Genomic DNA, 13,334 nt, shown 5'->3' with positions numbered 1-13,334 from the left:
CTTCTTTGCTTTTAGGTACGGACAGGAGAGAGTGTTTCTGTTTTCCTTTGAGCGTGGATTTTACCCACAATTACAGAGGCTGAAATAGCACTGTAACTTTAATGGCAGGAATGTAATGTATTGCTTTGTTTAAAGATGTGAGAGTGGCAGTATAAAGCAAAATGAAATGAGCCTGTGCTGTAAATAATGATACTGAATTGCATGCCTTCATCTGTGTATAATTTTTAGACTCTGTGTATAATTTTTAGACTTTTCAAATGTGTATATTTCGAATGCGTATTTGTGATGCCTTTGGGGAGTGTGGTGCTTCATGCATAACACCCAGTCACTGCAGCAATGGGATGTGCAGCACAACCTCAGCAAGTACTCTAAATAGAATACCAGAAATAATTTGGAATATCTAGTTACTCTTATTTTTGGGAAACTGCTGTGCATTTAAAACATGAAGGAATAGCTTATGTTGCAGGCGGGTGACTCTTGAAACTGCTATAGAACTTTGTGATATATAACAACTGGGGGTTTTGTGGTTTGTTTGGTGTTTTTTTTTCATCTAGATATTGCTTCTCCATTTGTGGCACCAGTGGATCTTCAGGCTTACCCAATGTATTGCACTGTTGTGGCGTATCCCACAGACCTCAGTACCATTAAGCAAAGACTGGAAAGCAGATTTTACAGGTTAGACCCAAGTCTCAGCTCTGCTGTGATCTACCAGCAGCTGTATTTTTGGTAGCTCTTTGTCTTGTCATACCAAACTAGGAGGTGCACACGGGTGTGCACTTTTACTTCCTTTCATCTTCTATCCTTGGTCTAGGTTTCCATTTTCTAAAACTCAAATAAGGATTGAGCATCTCCAAAATTGATTTTATAACTACATGGCATTCAAATTCCTGGTTATACAAATTACTTGTTCCATTGGAGATTCAAATTGCAGGGTTAGCAAAGTGACTTTTGGTCCAAAGAATAAAGTTTCCACTTAATAATTTTTTAAAGTAATAATTAATAATTTTCAAATTAATTTTAATAAGAGAAATCTTAGAAATATCTCAAGTGGTTTTTTGTCCTGATATTCTTTAAAAATATTCTTGCATCACTTAAGCAGCTACACAGAATATGACTTCTTAAATTATTGTTGTTGAACTTTTGAGTTGTTGTACAACAACAACAAAAAAAAGTTTATGCTTTTTGATACTGTTTTGATGTTTTCCTAAACTGTGATTGCAGTTGCTGTGGGTTTTTTCTCCTTTTTTTTTTTAGTAAATATCTATATATAGCAATGCTTTTTAATTTTCAAAATAGCACCTCAAAATTGCAATACTGAATTCTATGTTTATTGTGTCATATGAGGTAATCCAGCTTTCTCTTCTACAATGCACTGCTTTGCTGTCAGGTGGAGGGAACTTTTTGCTGGATTTTGTTTCTCTTATCAAAAGAGTAAACAGTTATTTTTTGTAATCAACACACCTTCAATAAATGGGCTTTTTTAGTTTGTAATATTGCTGAGGCTTAGTTAGGTAGCAAGTGACCACACTGTGTTGTGCTTTGCAGTGATTTTTATATATTTTTTTTTTTACAGTTAGTAGATTCTTTAGATCACTTTTGATTTTTGGTGGTTTTTCATGAGGTTTACCTTAAAACTTTGATGCTGTCAATCTTTACTATATTTTTTTCTTTTCAACTTGGATCTATTTTTTCAGTTATTCTGCTTTTGTGCATCATTTTTTATAATGTGGCTATTCTGCATTTAGGTTATTAATCAGGGGAAATCTGATTGTTTTCTGTCAGAAAAAGGTATACTCTACAACATTTTTATTACTATATTGTTAATCCTTAACTGAATTCAAAGGTTATGTAGGATGGGTTATATATATCGTAAAGGAAAAATAAAAACGGAAGTGTCACAGCTGAGTTTTCCTGAGGGGTGTCAGCTGTATGTTCTTAAAGCCATTTGTATAGATTACCATAGAATATAACATAAGAATGGGAAGCCAGAGGAAGCTGCCTGCTGCTGGTCACTTAGGGCAGCATATCCAATATGCACGTTTTCTGATGTAAGGGAAAACAATGGTGAATGAGAAGAAGGCTGTAACGCTTTTTCCCCTGTTAATATACATTGCTAGAAATTGTCCTTATTTATTTTTCCTTTTCTTTTCCTCCAACTGTTTTGGTACAGGCGCCTTTCTTCGTTAATGTGGGAAGTCCGGTACATTGAACACAATACTCGCACCTTTAATGAACCTGGAAGTCCTATTGTCAAATCTGCCAAATTTGTCACAGATCTTCTTCTACACTTCATAAAGTGAGTTGCTTAGTAGGTCTGTTGTTATTCCTATCTCTTACCAAGCTAAGAACCTTTTTAGATCTGAATTTTAAAGTAAGATAGTTCTGCACTTTAAATAAACCTGTTGTCTGCTGTTGGGGCAGAAGAGAATAGAGCTTATGTTGACAAAGAATTCATAAGTTTTCAAAACTAGTTTTATAATACATTGAGTGTCATAGATTGGCATGGCATTTTATTTTGAGAGACTTTCTCCTAAATGATAAAAATGGGTTTGAGTATCTTCATGGACTTACAGATATATTCATTGGTAAGTTAGGAGTTATAATTTTGAGTTTGAATACTGGCTATGTTAAAATAATTCTAAAATCTAGATTATAATTTATAATAGGTTTGAAAATGATGTTTTATATGTATGCAAAGTAAAAATTAAAGGCTTTGTAGTCAACTGAACTTGTAGCTGTCTTTCAAGCATTCTATTATTATCTATAGACAAACTCAATGACAGGTATTGTAAGATTTTTCAGTCAGTCGACACATCTACAGAGCTGAAGCTTGTAAGAACTTGCTGTGCCCACAGCCTTGGTTTGCTCATACATAATAAATACTGCTGTTTCCACCTTGTAGATACAGCAAGATACTTCATTTGTTTAACAAAAATGGTGATGTTTTTAATTATTTAGTTTGTCAGTGTTAAATTGAATCTAGTTCTTTTTTATTTTTATGTGTTCTTAAAAAACATTACAACTCTGTTTAGTATTTGGAAATCTAGGACTTTGAGTCCATAAATAAATCTTCAATTTCTCCAGTGCCTGTGATTTCTGATAATTGCTGGAGAATGAAAAACACTTAACTGCTTTAGACATTAAAAGTTTTAGTGAAGTATATACCATCAGGAACAGATATACATCTAAAGGGCTTTTCTGTTACTAATTTTGTTCTTTAACATCTTTGTCCTACATGTTTTTTTTCTGATTAATTAAGCAGCACAGTGTTTTTCAAAGTGTATGTAGCTTAGAGTTTTTCAAAGCGTATGTTTTTAATTGGCTTAGTTAAATTAGTGGATATTCCTGGATATTCTTACTTAATAATGGCCTATAGCTTGAGCCTATTAATATACTAATTTAAGTGAACTAGTAAGTCATGGAAAGCCCAGATTTTGTTTGTAACTTTAAGGTAGAAGGCCTAGACAATGGAAAATAAAGCCCATGGTTCTAATGAGAATGAAATATCTAGATGCCTCTGAGAATATACATCTTAGTTTCTTACATTACCCAAGTATCTTAAAGAGCTGAAAATGGGGGGTGGGTGTTTCAGTTAATTTTTTTTACCTTCTCTTACAGCTGTTATAGTGGTAATGGCAGTAGCCTGTATTAGGGATTCTGATTCTGACTGGAGTTGCTGTGTGTTTACAGTTACAAGTGCTAAAAGTGTTACAAACCACTTTTCTGCCCAGTGGTTTGTATACAGTAGAACACCTTTGAGCATTCCTCTGTAAAGAAGTTTTATATGTTAATCAAGAATTGAAAATCAGTGTGTTTTGCCGATTTAATTATGCAGGCTTGTGCAATAACAGTGCTAGTCCTTCCATACTTGCATTTCAAATGTCATACATTGTGAGTGCTAAATTAAATTACTAAGATGTGATTTTGTACAATAAATTTACTATAATGCACCTTACAAAGCTAAATGGGCCTCAAACCTTTTATATAGTACAGGATTAGATTTTTCTGATGCTGAGAAATACATGGTAAAGGATTATGATTTTTAATTTTAAAATATTCACACTGTTAAGTCATCTATATTTTACAACTTTTTGAGCAGATGGTTAGCTTGACTTTATTACTTCAGTTCTCTTAGTATTCACATAGCACAAAACACATTCTCATTTTATTTGGGAATAGCTTCATAAATAATTTGTTTCCTAGGCAAATTACAGTTGATTCCACAGGTGATGATAGAAAATAAATGTTAGCTTGTGTTCCTTTTTACAGAGACCAGAGCTGCTATGACATAATTCCATTATACAATGCAATGAAGAAGAAAGTGTTGTCTGACTCTGATGAGGTAAGTGCTTGTGTCTTGGGCGCTGGCATTGATACACTGGAGAAACAAGACTGCTGGCTGTCCTGGGGAGGACCAAAGTGCTGGTATCAGTCACTGCTCGGAAGTGTACTTTTCTGTCAGTACAATGTTTCTTCTTGGCGGCTGAGAAACTGGGTGAAATCCAGCCTTTTCTCTTCCTTTAGTGCAGAGAGCTTTAATAGTTTGCTGGAGGATGCTGCTTCTGCTAGATTTCTGGGAGATTGACAGTCATATGAAATGCTTCTCAGAGGGATGGGGGTAGGACTGTAGAGACTCAAATTATAAGTTTAAAATATAAAAGAATTCGCCTACTCATATATGCTTATATTTTTTAACCTTTTTATGTGACTCATTATCTTGCTCAAAGGAAGAAGAGAAAGACACAAATGTGCCAGGGACATCTACTAGAAAAAGAAAGGTGAATGTTTTTAAATTTTTTTTTAATTGATATTTTTTAGTGCTACAATTGATAAAATGGATTTGTTAAAAACTAAATGTAAAACTGAAATATTTCTAGTATTGTGTAATCTCAGGTTTTTGAAAGTTTTGAACTTAGTGACGTGTTGTTCTACTGAACTGTTTTATGTAAAGGTATTTCTGTCTGTGCTACTGCATGTTGTGAATTCATTTATATCCTGTAGGGTAATTCTTCCATTAGATTTTGTAAAAGCAGCTAGTTTATTTAATATATACCAGGCAATACTGTCTTTTCAGGATCATCAGCCGAAGCGACGACTACGTAATAGGGCTCAGTCATACGACATTCAGTCATGGAAGAAGCAATGCCAGGAGCTGCTGAATCTCATTTTTCAGTGCGAAGACTCTGAACCATTTCGACAACCGGTGGATCTTCTTGAGTATCCAGTGAGTATTTTAGAACAAGGTGACTGGTTATAATGCAGTTGTTAAGTGGTGGGTCGGTTTGTTTTTTTTTAAATTTTGACCATTTCTTCAGTTCTTTCAATTGAAACTTCAGGCAACTGTAGTGACAGAATGCTTTTCAGCACTTTGTTGTCACTTGTTTAATATTTACTGTTTTTTTTCAACTAATTTCAAAATAAAAAATACTTTTCTGCTCTCTTGATACTTTTGTTGGAATGTATTTTATATTCAGGGATGCTTATGTTATTCAGTAGATTACAGCTTTTGCAATTAAGTTATCTTTCCTTTTCTGATTGAAAAATGGTCATATATATGAAATGCATATATTTGGTTGCTGCATGTGATGTGTTTTGAAGGACCATTGGTTTCATTTCAGAGTATAAAAACTAAAGGTAAGATTATATGAAAAGTTAATGTAATAAAGGAAAGATTTTCTTGCTTTCCTTCTAGCATATCTTAAGTTTTGTAAAGTATCACCCCAGGGTGAATCACTTGGGCAAAATTAACTGTCTCAATTAGAGAAAAGAAATGCTTCTCTTTCAGAAGTCACTAGTAGATCTGTCTTGACACTTCTCCAGCCACTGGGTACCATTATTTTTTAAGTAGCCTAATCTTTATGCTGTGGCCAACTACAAGTGTTTCTATGTGTTCGAGATCCTCAAATGAACTGATAGAGAGCACTCTACTAGGCTTGGGCATGAAACACACTGCTCCCTGGTGTCACAAATCTGTTTAACATGCAGAGGCACTCCTTCAGGTTTTATTTACTCTGATGGATTAACTTAAACTTTTTGGTTACATTTGGTATTTAGGCTTTTTATTGTATAAACATGTCTCTGTTTCTTCCATATCCTGAAAAAAAATTTTGTCATTGGCTTCACTTGGGTCCTACCTAAGCCTGTGGAGTTTTTAATACTTCATTACATTCGTAAATTGTCAGGTCTCTATTTGGGAAACTGCTCAGGTTTCAGAAAGGATGTGATAAGCCTCTGATTAGGCTCAAGTATTCAAACTTCATATTTTAAAGCTAAAATGTGAGAACAGTATTAGTCTTAGTCCTAAGTTTGAGCTGCTAAGGCACCTAGAAGGCTTGTAGACGCACTTTCATATCACTGTTATCTTCATGTCAGTGTGTCAGTAATGCAACCCTCAGGACACAAACTTCCGAGCTCTGTGTTTCAGTAAACCAGTTTATAAAATGAATTAAATCACCTACCAGTTAACTTCTAACTTTGACCCTACTGAGTATGTCTGCAAGGGAAGTATGTTGTATATTAGTGGAAAGGGGGAAAATGTCTTCAGCAGTCTTCCATACCTATTTAAAGAGGACATTTTGGTTAAACAGGTTTATCAAACTCGTCCTAATGAAAATGATACAGTAAAGCTTGGGAGAAAAATTGTAAAAATGGCTTTGCTATTTCCAAACAGGATTATAGAGATATTATTGACACACCTATGGACTTTGCTACTGTTAGAGAAACACTGGAAGCTGGCAACTACGAGTCACCAATGGAGTTATGTAAAGATGTGAGACTTATTTTCAGCAATTCCAAGGCCTATACACCAAGTAAAAGATCAAGGGTAAGATTTTATTCTTTTCTATTGTTGTTGTTTGAAAGAACACTTATATCTGAAAAATATAGGACCAAAAAAGCAGAGAGACAGTGTAATTTGATTGTTCTTAAAAAACAAGTTTAATTATTTCTGATTTTAATATATTAATATTTCTGAGAAACAATTACAGCTTTGTATTTCAACAGAAAGGAATGTGAGTTTTTTAAATACCGAAAGTTCTGATGTTCTGCATATGTGTTTCAAAAATAAATATTAGAAAGTGAGTCTAAATGGAAAATCACATGGAAGAAAAGTTCTGTAGCAGCAGGATTATGAGTACAATAGTGAAATTTAACTGATATTTTGGGGAAGAAACCAGATTTTCAGAACAAACACACAGGGAGCCTCTCTACTTTGAAGGTTGCCCAAAATTGAAATACCCAGATATAGACAGAATAGGATGTTGAAATTCTGTGCTGTTCACTGCTGTGCAGTAGGATTGTAATGAAGCTCTTAGGACTTCTGGGAAACAGGACAGTTTTCTAAAGCACCACCTTACAAAGCTCCTTGTACTGAGATGTTCTGCTAATAGTAGGTGCAGTATCTGATGCATATTTACATGGGTTCAAGGCTTCTGTGTAGCTTTTCTTTTACTAATGTGTGTTAGGTTTTAAGACCAGAATTATTAACAGCTTTTATGTTTGGCTGTTCTGAATAGCAAGTTAATCATTAGGACTTCATTGTTTTAAGGCTTAGGCACAAATTTCTTAGTAGGAAACTATCAGGATCAGTGATTACTCTCCAGTCAGTAGCAGACAGGCCCACTCACTGTTGAGGCTGCCATACCCCATAAAATAATCACTCTTTCAGTTGCAGCAAATGGCAGGGCTTTTGGGGCAGGTCTGGATTCTTTTGTGGCTTTTCTTTCTCTCCTTGGCCCTATCATATCTGACATTATCTTTAGCTTTGTGTAGTTTCATAGATTCTTTTGACATTTTCATTTCTTTCATATTTCTTCCAAACAGACTGGTATAGTAATAAATTTGTCTTTTTTTTTGCTTTACTCAGAAGTTGAAGGTTCTTATGTCAAGAGTTTTAATATTCTAGAACCTATGTGCTTTCAGTGCATGCAATATGTAGTTGAATGTGATGATTTTACTATGTTTTGTATCTTACTTTCTGTCACTGATGCTTTCTCGAACAGTAGACCTAAAGTCATCAGCTTTTTTTCTTGGCTTGGCACTTCAAACACACATTCCTTTGCATGCTATCTCCAGTAACATGTGCAGAATCTGTCAAAACTGTCAAGTCTGGCACTCAGATGGTTTGGTGTATCATTAAATAGGAACTGGTTCAATATTGTCTTTGTGTTTCAGCACAAAGGGTGCTGTGTCTCCTCAAAGTACCTAGACAGGTCACTTTTGTGTTTTTTATTTCAGAATTAATAGCAATTGTGCTCAAATAATTACTTGTGATCTAAACTGAATTTGGGAGTCTCTGTAAATCATCCAAGAGATGGGAAAAAATGTGCACCTACATAATTTCAATACATTTATTATACCTGTTGCAGCCAACTTACTTGCAGTATCAATTCATCTGTAAGAGACTGGTGTTGAAGTATAGGATATAAGGATGCAAGTTAATAGAGCAAAAAATAAGATTTCTTGACCCTAGGTATGATACAACAAAATTACATTGAGAATCTCTCTTTGTAATTTTTGTTGAAACTAGAAAGGGGTACATTCTAGAAAGGCAGTTGAAAGACTGTTTTTTCCAATTCTTCCTTTTCTGTCATCTTCAGTTGTGATACAATTTTCAAAAACATGAAAATAGTTAAAGCAAACCTACACATGAATTAGCATATATTTATTGAGGCAGATTGTAAATTTCCCTAAAATGTTTCTACATTAATCACTTTTCACTTTTCTACCTGTTGTTCAGTGATAAGTAAGTAAAGGGATGCTTTGGAAAGGTATCAGGCTTGTTTACTGGCTTTTCTTTTTCAGATCTACAGCATGAGCTTGCGCCTTTCTGCTTTCTTTGAAGAACACATAAGTTCTATTTTATCAGATTATAAATCCGCCCTACGCTTTCATAAAAGAAATACAATAAAGAAACGAAGGAAAAAAAGAAGCAGAAGCAGTTCAGTTTCCAGTAGTGTTGCATCCAGGTACATTAATTCCTTTACAGTATTCATGAAATGCTGTGAAATTTTGACATACCTAAACAATAAAACTTAGTGTGTTTTTTTTCTTAATACTTCCTTTACTATTCCCTATATTGCAGAATGGTAGCTTTGACATGCAAGTCCCTATGATGTGGAAGAGTTTTAAACTTTACTTAGAGCTATCCTAGTGTAAGTGCTTAAAATTCAAATAACTGCTAAATGTGTACAGTAAAACAGCATCGTTAGGATAGTGATGGCATCACGCTTTATCATATAACTATAGTATTTATTGTAAAGATTCACTTTCCAGAAGCTCACAACTTACATGAATTTCCACAGTAAATGCCATATTTTTAACATACTTCATGCAGAGGTGATTGTTTTACTCCCACAATCTCAGACACTAGCATTTAATTTTATTTATTCCTGTAAAATGACAAGGTGGTCATCCAGGATACAAATTGTTACTCCTTTTCCAGCCCTGAAAGGAAGAGGAGATTAATAAAACCTCAGCTGAAGGCAGAAACTTCTGCCACTTCATCATCTTCTGCACCTGCACGGTCGACAGCATTGAGACACGCTCCGCCTCAGATGAACGGAAAAGCCGCTGAGGCCTCCTCCCTCGTGCGGACTCGAAGCAATAGGGGGATCACAGATGTGGCTGTTACAGAGCAACCATCTACTTCTACAGGAGCAAAGCCTTTAACTATAAAGCCTTTAATTACAAAGCCTAATACTACTGCAGGGTCAGGAAAGTCAGGCAAGTTGGGGTGCTTTTGGTTTTGGTTTTCTATTAATTAAACTGTTAATGTTTTTAAAGATAAAACTGGCTCTTTGGAAATCTGATATATTTATTTCAGCTAAGACTGGTTCTGTTTTCAAACTGATGGGCCTTTGAGGCTCTTCAGAGGAAAATTGAACAAGTTAGGCTATGTTGTTTTATCTAGAAAGCTTTCTCCCTTTTGGATCACAGACTCAAATTGTTTGTAGTAGCACATGAGTTCAATTTTAGCCCAACAATATTGAATGCAGTATAAACTACTTGAATTGATAATTATGTTTTCTTTTTATCCTTCTAGTACTGGAGAATTCAACCAAACATTCCAAGAACCAGAGTATCGTATCAAACCCTTCCCCATCTGATTGCAGTCATAACACTAGGAATAACTCCACAAAAGAAAATCCTGAGAAAGAGAAGCAAATTAAGCGCAAAGTAAAATCTTCCACTGTTAATCCACAAGGTACCAAATTTCTTTGGAACTTTCTCCCCACCCTCAGAGTTATTGATGTAGTGACTATAGTGTTGTACTTTAGTTGTGGTAATTTAGGGGTAGGGAAATTAGAATGCATTACGATTTAGCAGAATAGGGAAATAATGGAACAACTCGGTCACCGTTAGTTTCCTTCTTGATGAATTAGCATGGTTTTGACTACCCTTAACACCATTTTCATGTTATAAGTTTCTAAATCCTAAAGCAGACTTCTGCATGGTTACACTTTAAATCCTATGTGTTTAATCACATAAAACTTTTGTGTGTTATATTTGGGTCCAGTAACACTGAGTGTGATGACATTCGGCACAGCAGCAAGCATAAGGATCAAAGGACCTCAGCTGCAAATTCTTTATTTCATTTTTTGGCACAGAAAAAACCCAAAAACTATGCAGTATTTACTGCTTCTATATTTGAATGGCCTGCTTGGACCTAGTTCATGAAATCTCCTGTGTGAGCTTGCTTGGTCTTTTGATGTCAGAATGCCTTAAAATTCAAAGCTTCTGTGGAGGCTGAAATAAGATCTCCTAGTCAGAAAGCTTTCCTGTTTATGAAGGAGCTTTGAACTGTTAGGAAGATGCTTGAAGCACGTAGATCCACTAAACATCTTTTCTCTGAAAATGGGGACACAGTAGTCTGCAAATTGGGTCCCATCTAATTAATCTGCCTATTCCTTGTAGACCTCTCCCCAAGGAGTTCTTTCTTTACTCCTCCATGCTTCTGAAAAAGTAGCTTGTGGTCTGATAAGTTAAATCATCTGTCCATCGCTTGTAAACTTTCTCACAAAGGCCCCAGCTGTTCCCACACTGCATGGCTAAATATGCAGCTGTTATAGGATGGGATATCAGGGGTTTCTGAATGTTGTTGACATGGTCCTGTCTCCTTTCATTCACTCGCAGGACAGAGGAGGCCTGTGCTTTTAGTGCATGATGGTGCACATTCAAACTCAGCAGAAGCTGTGCGTGGGTGTTTCATGAAAGGGCTGCAGGAACTATCATGCTGGCTAGGAGCCTGTTCGTGGCCATATTTTAGGCAAGGCTGAGGTGTCAGAACATCTTTCTAAGAGGTCCAGTGACGTACCCCTTTGAGGAAGTTGATTACCCCTCATGTCATGAAAATTCATGCCCTCTAAAAGTCTCCAAGCAAGTACATTATGCTGTCTGTTAGTGTGAGAAATCTGTACAAATCTGATACAAAAGATGGTACCTCAGGTTGAAAGAAAATCTATTCTATTTATTTCTCCAGAGATGACTTACTGTGAAGCATTCCCAAACCTTACACCATTCCCAATGCTTCTTGGCTTATTTTGTTTCTTGGGGATTTTTTCCTTGCAGCTATCATGTGCTAAATCCAACTAGAAGTTACTCCTCATTCCATTGTAATAAAAAGCTCTCTGAGCTCAACTTGGGGGTTTTTTAGATTTTGACAGATTGGCAATCATTCTGAATCAATTCAGATATTTTAGTAAGAGTTTTTTTTAAGGCAGTGTGAAAATGAATGCAAATGCAAATCCGTTATGTGACGTGTATATTTCTGTACCATTTTTTTACAGCAGATTGCAAGAATAATACTTTGGCATCAGGAAGCATTCAGGTAAATGGACATGGAGGACAGCCTTTGAAACCTCCAGTTAAAAGAGGTCCTGGACGGAAGCCCAAGGTGGAGACTAATAACAGTAGCTGTGAAGTGGTCGTGCACAAGAAAAGAGGCAGGAAACCAAAAAAGCTACAAATTGTTGAACAGCAAAAGGTTGCAGAGCAGAATACAATCCAGACCACAAGGGATATACCAGAGGAAGCCTCTGTTTCTACTGCATGCAATTCTCTTTCTGAAAATAATGTGAAGGAAGACTTGTTACAAAAAAAAGGCCGAGGGGGTAGAAAGCCAAAAAGGAAGATGAAGAGCCGCCAGCCAGGCTCAGACCTCTTAGCTCCTGCAAATGTTAAAATGCAAACAAGAAGCAGGAGGAAAAAGACACACGAGCCTATGGAGGAGGGTTCTGAAGAGCTTAAAGATTCTGAACCTCACATGAGAACTAGAAACCAGGGTAGGAGGACAGCCTTTTACAATGAAGATGACTCTGAGGAAGAGCAAAGGCAGCTATTGTTTGAAGACACCTCCTTAACTTTTGGAACTTCAAGCAGAGGCAGAGTCCGAAAGTTGACTGAAAAAGCAAAAGCTAATTTAATTGGTTGGTAATTTTTACCTAGGGTTTTACTTCAGAATGCTATGAAGCAGGTACAGTTAAGGAACAGCAGAACAGACTTCTGCTTCTCTGCTGCTATTATGGGTTAGAAGAGTATGTTCTGATTTGAGGAGAAAAATTTAGCAAAATGATAAACTGAAAGAACATTCTTTGAAAGAAATATATATTTTAAACTTTTGCTATTTATTGCCCTCCAAATAGGTTATACATTTCAACAGTCATTTTGTTCATGGTTGAGAATAATTGAAGCAATTTCTGACTGATGCACAGAGTTCAGAGCTACTCTGCTCAAGTAGTATGTAATATCTCTACACAATTGAAAAATGGTAATAGAACTTTTAATTGCCACAAATTGAAAACGGAAATCTATTTTTGACCAAGCCAAGGTACCCTTTGATTGTAAAGTCAAGTCACCTAGGAAGGCAGACTTAGGCAAAAAGTGTCAGTAAATTCACTTGCATTTCTATTAAATAATAAAATACCAAACTTTGCTAATCTGTAAAAGCTTAATTTCAGTTGTGATGGAACGTTCAGCTGCAAAAGAAGCCTAGCACAGGCCATTGTTTATTCAAGTTCTGCCAAACATAGCAAAAATGTAATCACAAATATATATATCCACATTGGAAAAAGTTTGACTAATGTCTAATTTTTCAGACCTTGATTCTTGTATCAATCACTAAATCTCTGTTTATTGTGCCAAAGACTGAGAATCAGTGCAGTGGAAAACCTTTTTTTCTTTTGAGTGTCAGTACAGCATACCATTTGCAGTGATAAAAGCTGTGTCTTGTTTTAAATAGTAAGTTGTTAACATTGTTCTGAAATGTATCCTTTTTGGTACTTCTGGTAGAAAATAATGCACTGGTGGGGTCCTTTGACAGAGATGTGTAGTCTAAA

At 35.6% G+C, this 13,334-nt stretch overlaps 1 protein-coding gene across 2 annotated transcripts in view; it reads left to right on the top strand.

Moving 5' to 3' along the window:
* PHIP (PHIP subunit of CUL4-Ring ligase complex) overlaps positions 1-12,580 on the top strand; it is a 99,721-nt gene extending 87,141 nt beyond the window's left edge. Inside the window, exons 31-40 of one of the 2 annotated variants that reach the window (XM_077782322.2) lie at positions 555-675; positions 2,171-2,296; positions 4,270-4,342; positions 4,728-4,778; positions 5,075-5,224; positions 6,671-6,823; positions 8,803-8,966; positions 9,443-9,723; positions 10,043-10,204; positions 11,790-12,580. In XM_077782322.2, coding sequence (XP_077638448.1) covers positions 555-675; positions 2,171-2,296; positions 4,270-4,342; positions 4,728-4,778; positions 5,075-5,224; positions 6,671-6,823; positions 8,803-8,966; positions 9,443-9,723; positions 10,043-10,204; positions 11,790-12,433 — 1,925 coding nt within the window. In that variant the 3' untranslated portion in view covers positions 12,434-12,580. Of the gene's footprint in view, positions 1-554; positions 676-2,170; positions 2,297-4,269; positions 4,343-4,727; positions 4,779-5,074; positions 5,225-6,670; positions 6,824-8,802; positions 8,967-9,442; positions 9,724-10,042; positions 10,205-11,786 lie in introns of both variants that reach the window. The other variant, XM_031504410.3, reaches the window with a different exon arrangement.
* The last annotated feature ends 754 nt before the right edge of the window (positions 12,581-13,334 follow it).

The sequence above is a fragment of the Lonchura striata genome, chromosome 3, assembly GCF_050655825.1.
Source record: "Lonchura striata isolate lonStrDom1 chromosome 3, ASM5065582v1, whole genome shotgun sequence".
Lineage (NCBI taxonomy): Eukaryota > Metazoa > Chordata > Aves > Passeriformes > Estrildidae > Lonchura > Lonchura striata.
The sequence above is the reverse complement of the archived record's forward strand: the minus strand, read 5'-3'. Positions and strand labels throughout refer to the sequence as shown.